Below are 16,584 nucleotides of genomic sequence, written 5' to 3' on the forward strand. Positions count from 1 at the left end.
GCAGAAAGGTAAAAAACTTCAAAAAAATACAAAAATAAATAGCCTAATAAATAAACGTAAATTTGGATCTGGAAACAAGTGGATTTAGGATTACTCGGTGGAAGGGTAGAAGATGAAAATTCATACATTTATTATTTTTTATAGACATAATTAAAACATCCAGCAGAAATAAAAAAGGCCTTTCTCTTCTGCTCTATTAACTATCAGGTTTTTCTAAGCCTACTTCAACTGGTGATCAGATGATCAACAGAGATGAAGCATTTCCATCACGTCACCTGCTTGCTTGTTTAAATGTGGTTATGTCCTGTTGGCATTCCTAATTGAATAATAAGTTTGATTGTAGTAACACTTGGTGTGTAAGTTCACACAAGTAAGTACAACTCATCCACTTCTTGCACCGCCTTAATTCCCTCTTTGCTGAGGATAACAGTGTGTCTTCTGACATTTTCCATCTTTCACAGAGCTACTTAGTTATAAAGTTCTGCTGGAAACTTTTAAATATTCAGATACATTTTCAACTCATGAAAGCAGGACATTAGCTGGTGATGCATGGCTGTGTTATGTTTTTTTTTAAATCTCTGTGTAATTTGTGATTAAACACATTACTTTTCTCGCAGTCTGGCATGCCTGAAACCCACACTGCGCATAGTGCACAGCTTAGTCACAGATTACCTCTAAGATAGACATCATCAGGTTATCTTACACAGTTTGCCAAATGTTTATATGAATTCAAACTGGATAAATGTTCAATGCACAAATTGAATAAACAGCTCTGATTTTTTCTAATCACACATTCTCACTTGTTGTGTGTCTGCAGCCTGCCCCAGCTGGTCTGGGAAGACCTGCAACAATAATGGGGTCTGTCAGGATGGAGACCTGGGCAACGGAACCTGCATCTGTAATGTTGGTATCCCTTCTCTCTTTTTTATGTATTTATAGAGATGCTATTCATTATTAACTTTTATGTGAAAACCTGTCCTGGTTTCTTCTTTCTTTTCTTTTCTTTCCTGGTTTCAAGGAAGAAAAAAGTACTCATTATCTGTGTTTCCATCCCCAAAGTACCAAAAACTATTTCAGACCAAAGAACCATTGTCAGTGAGATAAACACTTGTTTCCACTGTAGTGAAACATCAGGCTACTGTTGTTTTTGCATGCATAACTTTATAAAAAATGTAGCAATCAAGTTACATCTGAGCATTGCATGTTGGCTGGTTCACATGCACTGTGACTGGGTGATTAATCCAGTTGGAATTTAAATTTAATTTCAGTTACAACTGATACATATTACCTTGACTGACTGAAGTCAAGGTAATATGTATCACTGGAAGCCAAAATTGCATCGAATCACAGGAACAATTTTGCAGCAAAATAATTTCAGGACTACTTTCAAAGGGGGAGAGGAGAGTTCTGTGAATTCTGTGAATTTAAACGGTAAGGCAGGCAGGTAGACAATCCGAATTTAAATCAAAGTCACAGGGAGAATGCAGCTGAGCCGCAGGAAAGACATCACATAGAGAGGTTCCTGGAAAAGGAGACAAGAGGAAGAGGGAGAGAGAGAAGAGGCTGTGCTAGAAGCATGGCATCATGCCAATGATTACTTTTTTGCATTCATTTTGGTATGAAGTTCTTGCTTTTTACTTTTTATGAATCTACTCCTCAGATTGTTTAAACTCGGAGAAGACAAGCATGTAGACTTCAGTTTTAAAACTCAACATGCTAGCAGAATCAAGATGAAGAGCAGAAGAACAAATTCAAAAGACATGAAGAAAAATGAAAGTCTGAAATACATCAAAGTTGCAGTGTATTCGGCCGGTTAAGTCCAGAGAAATTTCATATCAGAGAAAGAGAGACAGAGAGATACATATGAAGAGAGGGAGAGAAAACAACATGACTGATTAATCGGAGAAGTGTTGCCTTCTGATTATTGTACAGTTACTTTCTAATAAAGATCTTCGCACCTTTGTAAAGCATTTTCAGCTATAGAGCAGGCTGTGCTGTTTTGTTTGCACCATTTGTCACAAACACATGCAGCTCAGACGCACTGAAAGCTTAAAGTAAACTCGTTCTCTTAAATAGATTCCCACATGTAACTGTCTGTATAACTAATTTGAACCATCTTTGCAGTTGGTTATCATAGTGGAAATGCAAACAGTAACATGAAGGAACCTTTTAGCTCCATGACAATGGTTTCATCTTAATGTCCATTTACGTTTCTGATTCAGAGACAGTGGCTTTGGGTGGTTATTGTTTGGTCAGCAAAAGGAAATTTGACTGTATTTAGGTTTATTCTTACAAATATCGCATTTTTTGTGTTACATTGAGGAAGAAATGCTGGGGAAGTCCAGAGATTTCAAGTAATTGGTTGTTCTTGTTTTTTCTTGGTAATATTTCGAAATTTAAAAAAAAAAAAACTTCTTCCTTCTCAGGATGGTTTCACTGGCTTTGCCTGTCAGGAGTGTAAGAATCCAAATGCTTATGGAGAAAGGTGTGATAAAGGTTGGTACCCTCTTTACTTTCTGAGGCATAGTTTGCCCCAAATCATATTTACATAATTTTCCCCTGTACTGTTATACGTTTTATCTGCCTAGATCGTCTCAGTGTGACCTGTCTGGTGTTATGGTAAATGGCCTGTATTTGTATACCGCTTTACTTAGTCACTATGGACCCCAAAGCGCTTTACACTACATTCAGTCATCCACCCATTCACACACATTCACACACTGGTGATGGCAAGCTACATTGTAGCCACAGCTGCCTTGTCTTGCCCAAGGACACAACGACCGAGATTGTCCGAGCCGGGGCTTGACCGGCAACCGGCTTTTGATTACAAGAAGAACTCTTGAGCCACAATCAATGAGATTGTTGTTTTTTCTTCAATATAATGGAATTAAGTTGCACTCGCCTTGTGTTGGTCAAAATGCATAAAAACATTTAGAAAAACTTATCAGCAACTTTTCATCTGCATCCACCAACTGTGGACTCTGTATACTTCATCACCCATTGGTTCATATCACCCATTGGTTTGTCCTGTTCTAAAGCCTCAAGCTGAACATTTATATGTTTTGATGTAGATGTGGTAGAGAAGGGGTCACTCTGACACTAAAACAAAGGGATGCAGCATCCTCATGGCAGCAGCTTACCAGTCACAGTGTATGTCAAAAGTATCTCCTGCGTTTATCCTCCTTTATTACTGCAGTGAGGAGCATCCGTTAGAAAATGACAGCCATCTTGAGTTCAACAAGACTTGAAAGTAGGAGGTCCTTTCACATGCAAAGCGGCATGTGCTGCACTGACTGCTAGGCTAACTAAAATTAGCATTGCATCTGCTGCTGTCTGCATGCACTACACTTTTTGCAAATACTCGTGTATTTATGTGTACTTGTTACATCAAGTACGAGTAACAATTTTATAACTGGAAAAAGAAAAGGCCAAAAAAACATACTGAAAAGAGAAAAGGAGATGGTTAACAAAGTCAAAGAAAAACACTTCCGCTGTCAGTAGAACTAACTACTCCCTAGTAGCTCAAAAACAACACTAATCTCAGTCAGCACTCAATGCTGGTCACAACACCTGCTTCAGAGGAAAGCGGTGTCATTGTCATGTTGTATCTAACAGGCCCTAGAGAGCATAAAATCATCATTTTTCTTCACCTGGAAGCTAACATTGTGCCTCAACCAAAAGAAACGCATACTGACATCGAAGCCCAGCTGAGGGGGACATATATACATTGTCATCCAATCATGCTGTCTCAAGCATGTTTCTTGTGCATAGTGACACAGCTGGTGGAAGGAATGTGCATCCAACATGAAAGTGCTCATAATGAGTTTTTAATTTTATTAGATAAACAGGTCAGCTCAGTGAAATGTTTCTTCACATTAAAAGGAAATAAAGCAGAAAGTCAAACCTTCAAAGACTACTATGAAACTGTAAGAACATCTGAAATCTGCTTAAAAACTGCCTCTCTGTGTGCAGTGTGTGACTGTAAAAATGGAGTGTGTAATAAAGGTCCTGAAGGTGATGGAGAGTGTTTGTGTCAGCCACCATACACTGGGAAGAACTGTGACCAAGGTAAGATCATACCACAAAGAAATATACTGTATTAAATTAGCAGAAACATCACTCATTATTAATGTATATTACTGGGTTTCATTAGATGATACAGTTCATTTATTTTAGTTTCATCATCTCCATAGAATTAGACAAGCTGCGGAGCATGCTGTAGCTGTCTGCTGATAGATAGATATTTATCCCACAAGGGTAATTTTTTGTTACAGCAGCACAATAAAGAGCAACAATAGCACAGACAACAATAAACAACACATAACACAGATAAAATAAAAGTGCCACTGATGCCTGGTAAGGGCTTTATGAGATGGTGTAGGAATTTATATCTAAACAAAATTGATAAAAAAGAAAGCAAACTAAACATTAAAGTGGTATTTGTTAAAAACAGTAAAAGCAAGACTGGCATCGTGTAAGAGAGAAGTGTAAATTGCATTAATAAATAATTTGTACAGTATAAATCTAAGAAAAAAAAAGTTTCATTAGCAGATTGAAAATAACTTCTGTAACTGAAACAGATCTGCCTCAACCCAGACTGGTATTTAATATTTACTGCTAAGAGATAAAACAAAGAGATTGTTGCTGTGTTGTGAGCTCAAAGTAATAAACTGCATTAACTAACCCAACTTTATTTTGATCAAAGAATAAGAAAGATTTTAGAAACACAATAACGGATACATTTTCTGCAATTAAAAATACAAGTAGACTGAAAAGGACTTCTCAAATGTGGTTTGATACTCAGGTAATGATGTTTCCCTGCACTACCTGTTTGTTTTGTGTTAAACTGCTGCCTGCAGTGAGCTGCTGCCATGTTTGTGTTGTTGACAGAGAATCGGAGGTGCAACAATTGCAGCCCGTATTCATACTGTAAAGGAGAGGGAGACGCCGCCGTATGTGAATGTTTGCCTGGATACAGGAAGACGCCACAGAACAAATGCGCAAGTAAAAAATTATAATAATTTATTTTGTGAAAATTTTGAGTTTATGCTGCTGTTGTTACCAGAAGTGAGCGTGTGTATGGCCAAGTGAACATGTTAACTGTTTAAAGCCTTAACCATGAAATTATTGCCAGAAAATTCTCATTTCAACTGGAGTCTTCAATAAACCTTCTGGCAAATTAAAAGAAAAGAAAAAAAAATTAATTTGCATACAAGAGTTTTAATTGGTATATTGTCTTTGCTACGTCCAACCTTTTTATACAAAAAGAGAAAAAAACACACTGGGCTTTGCAAACTGGTGATGTCACACAGCCTATTTTAATCTTACATTGCAATGTACATATACAGTACATTGCTGATAACATGAGTTGTTCAATTAAACTAAAATAAAAATGGACTAAAAATCTCTCCTGTTCCCCTCAAAATCAGCAAATTATTAAATACAATAACTTCAGTGTTTTAAATGGAGCTGTTAAAATTTTCATGGCCCTGTTCCTAGTTGTAGACAATGAGGAGCATTTGAGGATTTTACAAATCCTCAAAGTAGGGCTTGAAGATGAGCCATGTATCAGCATGTAGGTACAAAAAAATTAGAATTTCATGTGTTTTAATTTGTTTTGACCGACCACCCATCTCACATGATAGGATCTTGTAAACTTAACCCAAAATGGACTTTCTGCTGTTTTAACCAAAAATCAGATCAAACATCTGGGTTGCCAGTGCTCGTTTCTGCTACTGCCGCAGTCTTACTGTTGAAACTATGATATTTCACATGACATTGATATTCAAAGTCATTTACAGAAATTAAAACTTCTGAAAATTGAAGTGTGTGCGACTTGAAGTGTGTGCAAAATTGACTGTCAACACGTGGCTATCGCCCATGTTTAAGATGTTAATAGGACTCAAAAAATGCTAAAAAATAGACTTAAGACTTAAAAAGCACAAAATGTTGACTCACACATTCACTCATACAAAATGTAATTTCTCATGGAATAATTACATATACTGAAGGTATTGCACAAAAGCCCCAGCTCATTCTGAGGGGGTCAGGTGGGGGGAGTGCATTGATTGTTTAAATGGAGTGACCCAGATAACATTATGAATTTAATCTGAAGGTTATTTATTCGTTTTCTGCTCAGGTGTTTGTTCACAGAGGGATTGTGACGTTAATGCCCAGTGCTCCTCTCGGGGGTTAAAGGTCAGCTGCGCATGTAAGCCCGGCTACCTGGGCGATGGCAAAATCTGTATACCTCAGAACCCTTGCTTAGATAACAACGGGGGCTGTCCCTTGAACTCCACAGTTTGTGTCTTCAAAGGAGCCAACAAGGTGAGGAGACCTGCCAAGAGTCAGGAAAAAGCTGTTTGCAACAAAATCCTGACATTTTGTTTAACTCCTCTCTCTCTCTCCATCTCTTTCTCTCTCTGGCTCTCAGTCCAGCTGTGCATGTATGTCCGGCATGTCGCCTATAGGTGGCAGCCCTGAGTCTGGCTGTCAGCTCGTCTCCGCCTGCTCGGTGGACACCTGTGACCCCACAGCTCGCTGTCAGACTGAACTGAATGGCGAACCCAGGTCAGACACACAAACTTTTCTCTACCATTATCTACAACTGGGAGGAGGACCAAAAATGTAGAGCCCAGTCTAAAATGTGACCACAGCCAGAAGAATTGGCTCCTTTTGACTTTGTTGTGACTAAAACCAGAACACCAACCAGAAAAAGATCCATTTCACTCCATGATGAAAGTAGAATAACAAAGTTATCCCAACGCATAAGTCCTGTAACACAATTTTAGGCAGAAAAAAAATAACACAGTCTAAATATTTATGTAATACATCTGGGAGATTTGTAGATCGTGCCAGATGTAATGACACCACAGTCGATACAAGCTGGTCTGTTACTGTCAGGATCCTAAAGTGGTGTGGCAGAATTTTGGATTTCGGTCCCCAACCTTTTTTTGCACCACAGACCGGTTTAATGTCAGACAATATTTTCACGGACCAGGCTTTAGGGTGTCAAGGATAAATATAACAAAAGAAAATCATACGACCAAGACAAAAACTGTGCTATTTGGTAAATATGATAATAAACGGAAATTCACTATGTATTTGTGTAACTTAATTAGCAGTGTCCTCCTGAAATGTGCCAATAACATTGAGAGTAACATCCTCCTCTCTGCCCTTTAATGCTCTCTGGTCGCTATGGTAAGCGTAAATATTTCTTTCAAAATAAGACACACAACTACAACATGGGAAAAGACTCAGGGAAACCGAGTTAACAATAAAAACCCTGAAAACCATAAATTTCACACCGAACCTCGACTCTTGCGGCCCGGTAACAAACGACTCACAGACCAGTCCTGGTCTGTGAGTCGTGGTCTTAGACTCTGGTCTAAGCCACGTTAAGCTTAGACCAGAGATTGAAGCCAGTCAAGACATGTTCAAATCCAACTTTTCCAGTTACCATATAACACTAGTACCTCGGCTTCAGATGTCTGCTACTACTGAGTTAAGATCCCGTAACAGTGTTAAATTAATAAACTGTAATCCTCACTGTGAGGATGAGGCATGGACCCATTGTTTTATGTTAGAGTTAAACTTTGCTTTCCTGACTTCTCTGCCTTCATGCCATCTTCTTTCTGGCTGGCTGCCCCTAAGAAACACAAAGTTTAAACTAGAGATGGACCGATCCGATATTACGTATCGGTATCGGTCTGACGTAAATTACTGGATCGGATATCGGAGAGAAATAAAAAATGTAATCCGATCCATTAAATATCAAAAAAGCACCTCACAAAACTTGCGACATGGCGTAACTCGGCCCATAACGAGTAGCACGTTGGAGCAGTGTGCTCACCTGATAGAGCGGCTGTGTGTATTTGTAGCCTCACTACCAAACCGGCATTTCATCTCCGAGGAAGTGATCCCAGAGAGAAGTAAAGCAAGTGTGTAAGTTCATCTTTGAACGTTTGTAAAGCATTCCCACGTTAAGCTTAACAACCGATATATGGAGCGACTGCCTCTTCTCTCTCCCTCCCTCTCCTGCTGGTACTTCAGTTGTGAAATTGCTTAGTGATCAGCTGATCGGCTTTTCTGTCGCGAGTCCGTCTCTCTTCTTTGTTTTTGGCCTACTTTGCGCCAGAAAGAGGAAATTAGCGGGTGAACAACAGCAGCAGGTTTAACCTTGATAAGCTGTTGTTAGAATTTATTTATTTATAGTCTGCAGTTCTGTTGAAGAAAGATGTTGAATCTATTTAATTATTCTTGAAAAATAATTTATTTCTGTGCAATTTTTTTCCAACCTGCATCAAATTAAAGTTGATTACGTCGATTAAGAATCATGAGGTGGGGGGTGGTTCCCTATTTTTTTTTTGCTGGGAATTTGCAACCCTATTAGTTAGGTTGCTTAATATTTCTGCTAAGTACACTTTAAAATACCAGAATAGGAAGAATGGAGTAGGTTTAAGTTTATTAGATTGATCAGTTTTGCTGAACTATGAAATATTTTGGGTGCAGTGTATTTTTTACATACAGGTATAACAGAATAGCTTTTGTGTTGTTGTTTATTTAAACTTGAGTATGAACTTATACAAAATGCAGCAAGATATAAAAAAACAGTTTTATTGATTAAAACACACTATATCGGATTCATATCGGTATCGGCAGATATCCAAATTTATGATATCAGTATCGGTATCGGACATAAAAAAGTGGTATCGTGCCATCTCTAGTTTAAACAACAAGTGCGCTGGGCTTCTGCGCTGAGCCGGAGGTGTGTGCCTGAGATGACCAAATAAATGACCAAAACCCTCTCAGAAAAAAAACAACCTGAAACTGAACATTTAGCTGATAAGGATTACTTGTCTACACACTGACCTCTTTATTTGAAATTGTGGTTATGTTTAATATGAATATTTAACATAAAGACAAAAGAAATACAAATTTAGTAGGTCTGTGTTTATATAAAGATAAAGATAAAGCTGTCCGAAACACTGCTTTGAGTCTTGAGTTAAAATCCGTCAAATGGGCAAACACAAAGCATCTCGATCATGTGTGCTGAACTTGATTAGATGTGATTTTAAACTGGAGCGTTACTTTCACTGAGAATGATTCGCTTCCTAAAAGTAACGATGGGAAAACCTGGAAAGATCAGATAGGTCAGGTCACAGTGTCAGTTGCGTCAGTTGGCTAAAGTGGCGCTCTCTTCCTGCCCCCTTCTCTCAGATGTGTTTGTGAAGTGGATCAGATCAGTGATGGTCGGCGTTGTTATGGTAACCTGATGGAGCGCGCCATGGAGCTGGACCGGAGCGGCAGCTGGAGAGGAAACTTTACTGGAGCCATTTCCATGTTTGGTAAAACTAACCAGCAAAAATACGCTCTGAGAAATACCCGCAGTACTTTATTGAACTATGGCGGGGTTTCCTGTTAAAACAAGAGATCATCACCTCAGAGTGTTTCAAGCTAACTGACAGGATATGACTTAAAGTGAGGCGTGGTGGTGATATCAGCTTTTTTTTAAAATAATAAAAACATGAGTCTGTGTCCCGATTATCCTGCAAGGTAATTTATATGAGACATGCTGTTTTTTGTACGTTCTTTGGTGTTGCTATTCTTTTACCGCACCTTTCCTTTGACCTTTGGGGTGTGTGTGTGTGTGTGTGTGTGTTTCAGAGGCAGGCTGTCCACGTCTGCTGAATCATAACGGACCCTTCACAGCTTTCATTCCCCTGCTGAAATCACCTCTGCCTGTAGGTCACCTGCTTGTCTGAATTTTATTTTAATGATCTCCTCCAGCACAGGAAGCTCCTGAGGGATGAAGCCATAGATTTGAAAAGCTTAATCCGCAACTTAAACAAATCTCTGGTGCTGCCTTCTTAGATCTGTGCAAAATTAGGAAAAAAAATAGTTCATGCATTTATTACTTCTAAGAAGAGATTAAATTTCTGCCATGTTAGCATCTCTTCATTGACTCAGTGATAAATGCAGTATAAATCCTTTTCCTCACACACAGTTACAAATTATCAGGCCCTTTCATATATTAAGGACCTCAGTACCATATTATCCCAGTAGAGCACTTTTCTCTGAGACTGCGGGCTTACTTGTTGTTGAGTTTCCAAAAGTAGAATGGGAGGTAGAGCCTTCATCTATCAGGCTCCCCTTCTGAGACTCACTCAGAGGCTGCTCACAGACTCACATGATCTCAAATGACATCTAGCATACCTAATAATTAGAAACTAACTGATCGATAAATACAAAAACCTGGTCTTCTAAACCAAAATATCTCTGCAGGACTTAAATCAGGAGACAGTATGTAAAAACCACCTGATCCTGGGTCAGTACCTCTACAGGGATCTGACTGGTCGAGACTTCAACCTGTACGGAGGATCCAAGCTGAGGACCAAAGAAAACAAGGTAACACTGCTTCTCCAGACTCCAGCTGCTGTTCAAGCTAGATAGTAAAGAAAAAATGAAAGGTGTAAGCCTGGTTCTTGCCTTTGGAAATTATTTTTGGTGGAGACATTTGTCAAAGCCAAGGAAGCAGCCACTGTTATTCACAAGCATAAGGTCAAAATTTCCTGGAGCTTTTAGTTCAGGTCCAGCGTGCTGTTGTCTGGAAACTCAACAGTCACGACAAGACTTTTTCCTAAAAATCAATCATTGCCTCCCACCTTACACAAACCCACACTGTATCAGAAAATTATTTTTGAAGGTTTGACATCACCTGGTGATGTGACCTTTGAAAGTTTACCCAAAATGCACCCAAATTAAGTTTTTCTGTTTTTTTCTGTTGCTCTCATAATCACATAGACATTAAAGTCCTGCAGATTTTCTGTTGAAACTATTTTATATCCATTAATGAGATTTTTTCTTTAAATTGGGACAAGTGGAGTGATGTTGCAGTGCTCAAATTTCTGTCCGTATAATATAACTAAGCAGGAGTACAGACTTTGACACACAATTCCAGTGATTTGAAGTAGGTGTGATTTTCACTTCAACTACAAAGTGAAACTATTAAGAATCTCTTTCATGGGTCAAGACAGGAGCCCAGCATATTCTTTATTTAACTGAAGTTTAATGCAGATTTCACACATAAGAGCCCCCGGCTCTCTTCTCTGGGACACAGCACAACCACCAGACTGCCAATGTCCAGTCTACATTAGTAAGTTAAAGTTGGTTACAAGGATACACCAGAAACAAAAAAGTTCTTTCAGCATGATTTTTATTCTTGCCACAATTAGAAAAAGCAATATGACAAAGAACTGGAACAAAGCAAAGTGCATGCTACAGAAAATCATTTCCCCTTGCATTAGTTTTGTTTGCATCCATGTGGTTAATATTACACAAACATTTAAGTGATGCAACTCTTCACTACCTCTATCAGCGGTTTTCATCACACAGACTCAAGATAGTGTGATAGTATCTACAAAACCATCACACACCATTGTGTTTAAAATCAGCACTTCTAACAGTGTTATCATCATCGTCTTCTGTCACCCGCCGCCTCAACAATTCTCTATCGTAACATGCTGGCATAACTCGCTGGTGATGGAGACTGGTTATTGAATGAAATTAGTTTTATTTACCAACTGAGTGTGTCCATTACGCTCAGTTATATACAATTCATATATCTTCAAATCACAACCCACACAGTTTATTAGATTTTTTTCATTATTAAACATCTTGTTAAATCAAACAAAACAGTCTGTTAAGTAACACATCATTAAATCACAGCAGAAATTATTTGACAGAAATTATGTTAGGTGAGATGTATAAGGATATTATCTTCAGAATTATGTGACACGTTCTTTTTTTCCAATAATTCTCTCATTTTGTGTCTCTTAATTATTCAACGTCTGAGTAATGGTGTTAAATAACTATATAAACAGATTATGTGGTTACAAGAACAGCAGACTGGTTACCATGACCCGTTTCCATGAGACTGTTGTGAAGACAACATTAATGGTTCCATAAATTAGATGAACATTTATAAGGCAGAAATAAATATTTGCTGTCCAGAGAGCACTACAGAACCAGAAGTTCTGTCTTCTGTGTTCTAGTACTTATGAAGCAGACAAACACACACTCCCACACACCTCAGACAAATTTAAAAGGTTAATCTCATGAGCATGTCTTTGGGCTGGCTGGGCACAAAGAGAAAACCCACACAGGGAAACGAGAACATGACAACTCCACATAGAAAGTTCTCAACCAACCAGCTGGTTCAAACCCAGAAACCTTGCTGTGAAGTGACAGCAAGGTTGTGGATTTAAACACAAACATTTAAAAACATTGTGAATTTAAAAATAAAAGCATTGTGTAACGCTGTAACTCAGGGTTTTCCCTTCACATTTTAAGTTTCTTTCCCAAGGCCAAAGTGAAGTCACGAGCATTGTGAAACATTATTTTGAGGACTGTATTTCATATACTCAAGCATCTTAGACATTCTTGTTCATGAAGTAGCCAGAAAAATACCCCACACATTTCTGTCACAGGCAGCGGGAGGTGACAGTGTGTAGAGCAGGGGTAGGCAACTCCAGGCCTCGAGTGCCGGTGTCCTGCAGGTTTTAGATCCCACCCTGGGTTAACACACCTGAATCAAATGATTAGTTCATTACCAGGCTTCTGGAGAACTTCAAGACATGCTGAGGAGTCATTTAGCCCTTTAAATCAGCTGTGATGGATCATGGACGCATCTAAAACCTCCAGGACACCGGCACTCGAGGCCTGGAGTTGCCTACCCCTGGTGTAGAGTGAATACTGGACCCAAATGCAGATCAAAAAATGGAGCGTAAAAAGGTAACTCGAATAATAAAAAAGCGAGCATGAGTAACATGTACATGAGTACAAAAAACACAGAAAAGCAGCGGTGTCCAAACCCAGGCCTTAAGGGCTGGTGTCCTACAGGTTTTAGATGTGTCCTTGATCCAAGACAGCTGATTTAAATGGCTAAATGACCTCCTCAACATGCTCTCCAGAGGCCTGGTTATGAACTAATCATTTGATTCAGGTGTGCAGACCCAGGATGACATCTAAAACCTGAGGGACACCGGCCCTCGAGGCCTGGAGTTGGCCAAGCCTGCGGTAAAGTGAACATGAACGAAAACTAAACTAAAACCTAAACTGGAAGAAACTAAACTACGACAACTGCAACGAAAGACATGAACACGATTCAGGGCAGGAGCATGCAAAAAGCGAGGAAAAAACAGGAACATGGAACGTGAGCATGACCTGAGCTGAATCATGAAATACCTTGGCGTGACATGACATCGTGAAAGTAACACAGACAACCCGACAAAGACTGAATGGAGGCTAATGAGGGAAGTGGGGAAACAGCTGACACAAAGGAACATAATGACACCACAGGGGAAGTAAAACAAAACACATTGAACATGGAGACAGCTGACTCTTCAAAATAAAACAGGAAACACTGAAAGACGTAAACATGAGACACAGGGTTGAAGACAAAAGGGGAATCTAATGAACAACGAACTATAACAGGGCAACTTAGGCGAAATAGAAATGAGACCATATTTCTACAAAACAACCATAAATCCTGACCTAAATGTTCCATTGTAGACTATCGAGTAGCTTTTGATTTTATGTATATTGAGGTACAAATAAAACCAATAAATATATGAGAGTACTTCATCACCATTGCAGCAGTCTTTTATATTCACCAGCTTGTACACTTGTCTAATATTTGCGCCGTTAATATTAAAGTTGCTCTACGTTCCTAAACAATTAACAAATTTTGTCTCACAGTTTTGTCATATTTCCCAACTTTATGATGATATGCATCACTCTAAGTGTTCTTTTCCACTGTCACAGTGACCTTCACTGGTAAAATCTTCACTGGCTGAGGATTCTCAGTGTAAATGTAAGGAAACAGGGTGTCAGAGAAGCTGTGTGTGAAGGTGTGCATGTGGGCATTAGTGTCGAGATCAGAGAACGACAACTTTCCTCTGTCAAAGTCCAGATGGACTCTGATCCTCCGCACTTCCTTCTTCACTGGTAGATCCTTCTCAGTGTCTGGTGATGAAAATGCTGAGAATTTACCATTAGAGAACAAAATTCTCCACAGTCCTGACTGAAGACGCCCACTGACCTGGGAGTACTCGCTCAACACGCCCAGTTCCCAGTCCTTGTTGTTTCCAACATCAACATCCCACTCATGTGTCCCTGAGTTGAAGCCTTTAGAGCCGAGAACAGAGCAGGAGAACTTGGTTCTCTCCGGGTTTTTGGGAAGTGGTTTCCGCTCTCCTGATTTCACGCTGCTCAGATTATCGAATACAACAAGTTCTGGGTCGGCAGTGTTTGGATCAAGAATCACAGGACTGTAGAAGACCTTCTCTTTCATTTTGTTCCAGACGTTGAAGGTCAGGTTGCCCAGGTGTTTGGCCACATCTATGAGCACTCCTGAAGCCAGCTCTGGATCTTGCAGCAGGGGGTGCTGCTGGGCTTTTTTAACTGCAGCCTTGTAGTTTTGCAGGAATGAGATGTCTTCAGCTTTGAGCTCCCTCTCTGTGGCTCTGATTGTGCTAGAAAGAGCTGCTATTTCTCTGCTCAGACTCTCAACCTTCTCCTTCATTATCTTAGACTTCTGCACCTCATCCTCCTTCAGGTTAGCAATCCTCACCTTCTCTTCATCGTGTAAAAACTGGTGAAGATTCTTAAACTGCTCCTTAATCTCCCCCTCTGTGCTTTGGGCTTGGACTTTGATGTGTTTCACTATTTGATCATAGCTTCCTTTAACATCTTCAAAGACCTGCAGTTTCTCCTTTAAGGGCTTCAGGGATTTCTGGAGCTCCTCTTTAAGATCCTGTGCAGCCTCATCGATGGGTCTGAATCTGTGGTTGCTATGCATTTTCGAGTCTCGACAGATCACACATATTGGCTGCTGGTGGTCCAGACAGAAGATTTTGAATTTCTCAGAGTGCAGACTGCAGAGTGACTCGGACCCTTCTGAAACTCTTCGGCCTCTCTCGCCTCTCTCGCCTCTCTCCGCTAAAAAGGCCTCGCACAGGTTCTTTAATGCCAAATTACGAGGGGGATCACTCTTTGAGGATCTTCTCTTGCAGCACGGACAATCGCATGTTTTCTTCCCACTCCACCATTTTTGGAGGCAGTCTTTGCAGAAGCTGTGGCTGCATGACAGAACAACAGGGTCTGTGAAGACTTCTTGGCAGACAGGACATAAGAAATCCTCTTCTGATCTGAGCGACATTTTGCCTGTGAATGAAGCTGAAAACACAGCAAAAAATAAAAGTGAAGTCAGTCAGTCCGGAAGATTCTCTGACAGTTGCTTTCACTTTCTGTCGCAGCTCTTTCAGATCATAAAGCAGAGCAAACTGCAGCAGTTGACAGGAATTGCAAGTATTCCTATTTTCCAGTTATCCCAGTGTTCACAGTGTTCCCTCACGGAGCTGTCTTCATTAGTTGGAAGTGATATTTTACGGTGTGATTAGAATCCTTACCGTCTGTCTCTGTTTCTCCTTTCAGGAAGACAAAAACAATAAGCTGCATTTCCTGCTTGACTGCATGGCTTCACACAGTGGGCGGAGCTTTCTCAAGACATGTCATGCGTGTCTATAACACTAGTTGTATGTTTGCTCAACAGTATTTCATGTATGGTATCAGAACAGATCGTTAACATGGTGAATTAAATGATAACTAGTCAGGAGTCACAAAATAGATTCAGAGACAGTTCTGTCACAGATCACCAGTTCTGCAGCATATAACATGAGCACTTATCTCTGGCAGTCAGATACAGAAGAGCTCAGGGCTCCTGCTTTATCTGCACGTCTGGGCTGTCTGTCCTTGGAAAGTGTGCCAAAGGTTGCAATGCTCTTAAAGGTGCACAAAGTATCCTAAGAGTCAAGTAAAGGTCTCATTCCTTCATTCATTCAATTTATAATGATGCAAGGTTAGAGTCGCTCATTTTTACATCTGTAACTCTGGGAAAAAACACTAAACCTTGAGAATCGATTTCCTCCAATTTACAAAGTGCTTTAACAGTACTCACGCCTGTTTTTTCCCCCATCACAGGCCCCCTAGATCCACAGGTCAAAGCTTTACTGGACTCTTGTTTATGAGTGGGCCGCTATCAGTCTGAAGCAACATACACAATAAATCTGTCAATTTAAAGATTGACAAACTAAGCTACCAGTTTATCTTGTCAATTTTTCTTTATTAAGCATCTTTGTAACTCCAGACAGAAGTGGATAGACGCAGGTGAACAGACTAATTTTCTCAGTGTTTAAGTCTGTTGAGCCAGTGATCTGATAATGGGATCTCATTGGCTTTTAACCTGCAAAGGGTTTCTTTCTGATTACAGCAGTAAAGAGTTGCAGCTGTCAAGTCTAGAACAGTGTTTCTTTCACTCCACCTGTGTTCAGGCTGTACAGCCTCATTTTCACTGCCGTTGCAGTATGAAGCTTTACACACAAAAGACACACCAGATAATTGGGCTAATTCTTACAATAGGTTTCTTTTTTGCACACATTCTCCCAGCTTTGTTTCACAGTGAGCACACATGTATTTTTAGCTGCAAAAACGGTCATGTTGTCCACCACTGTTGTCATGTCCCCC

At 39.8% G+C, this 16,584-nt stretch overlaps 2 protein-coding genes across 5 annotated transcripts in view; one reads left to right on the plus strand and one right to left on the minus strand.

Annotated features, from left to right (window-relative positions):
• Positions 1-16,584, plus strand: part of stab1 (stabilin 1) — a 191,478-nt gene that overhangs the window by 8,197 nt on the left and 166,697 nt on the right. For 2 of the 4 annotated variants that reach the window (XM_026167240.2, XM_080301180.1), the window contains exons 4-12: positions 818-903; positions 2,427-2,496; positions 3,973-4,068; positions 4,891-5,004; positions 6,140-6,327; positions 6,434-6,570; positions 9,220-9,347; positions 9,667-9,743; positions 10,285-10,407. In XM_026167240.2, coding sequence (XP_026023025.2) covers positions 818-903; positions 2,427-2,496; positions 3,973-4,068; positions 4,891-5,004; positions 6,140-6,327; positions 6,434-6,570; positions 9,220-9,347; positions 9,667-9,743; positions 10,285-10,407 — 1,019 coding nt within the window. Of the gene's footprint in view, positions 1-817; positions 904-2,426; positions 2,497-3,972; positions 4,069-4,890; positions 5,005-6,139; positions 6,328-6,433; positions 6,571-9,219; positions 9,348-9,666; positions 9,744-10,284; positions 10,408-11,625; positions 12,524-12,745; positions 12,793-15,554; positions 15,597-16,584 lie in introns of those variants that run through there. The other 2 variants (XM_080301182.1, XM_080301181.1) reach the window with 2 other exon arrangements.
• Positions 13,241-15,592, minus strand: LOC113022147 (E3 ubiquitin-protein ligase TRIM35-like). Its single transcript, XM_026167244.2, has 2 exons — positions 15,471-15,592; positions 13,241-15,237 (listed from the first exon to the last, which is right to left on the minus strand). The coding sequence occupies exons 1-2, from the start codon at positions 15,517-15,519 to the stop codon at positions 13,799-13,801; spliced, it is 1,488 nt and encodes a 495-aa protein (XP_026023029.1). The 5' UTR covers positions 15,520-15,592; the 3' UTR covers positions 13,241-13,798.

Source organism: Astatotilapia calliptera, chromosome 5, assembly GCF_964374335.1.
Source record: "Astatotilapia calliptera chromosome 5, fAstCal68.1, whole genome shotgun sequence".
NCBI lineage: Eukaryota > Metazoa > Chordata > Actinopteri > Cichliformes > Cichlidae > Astatotilapia > Astatotilapia calliptera.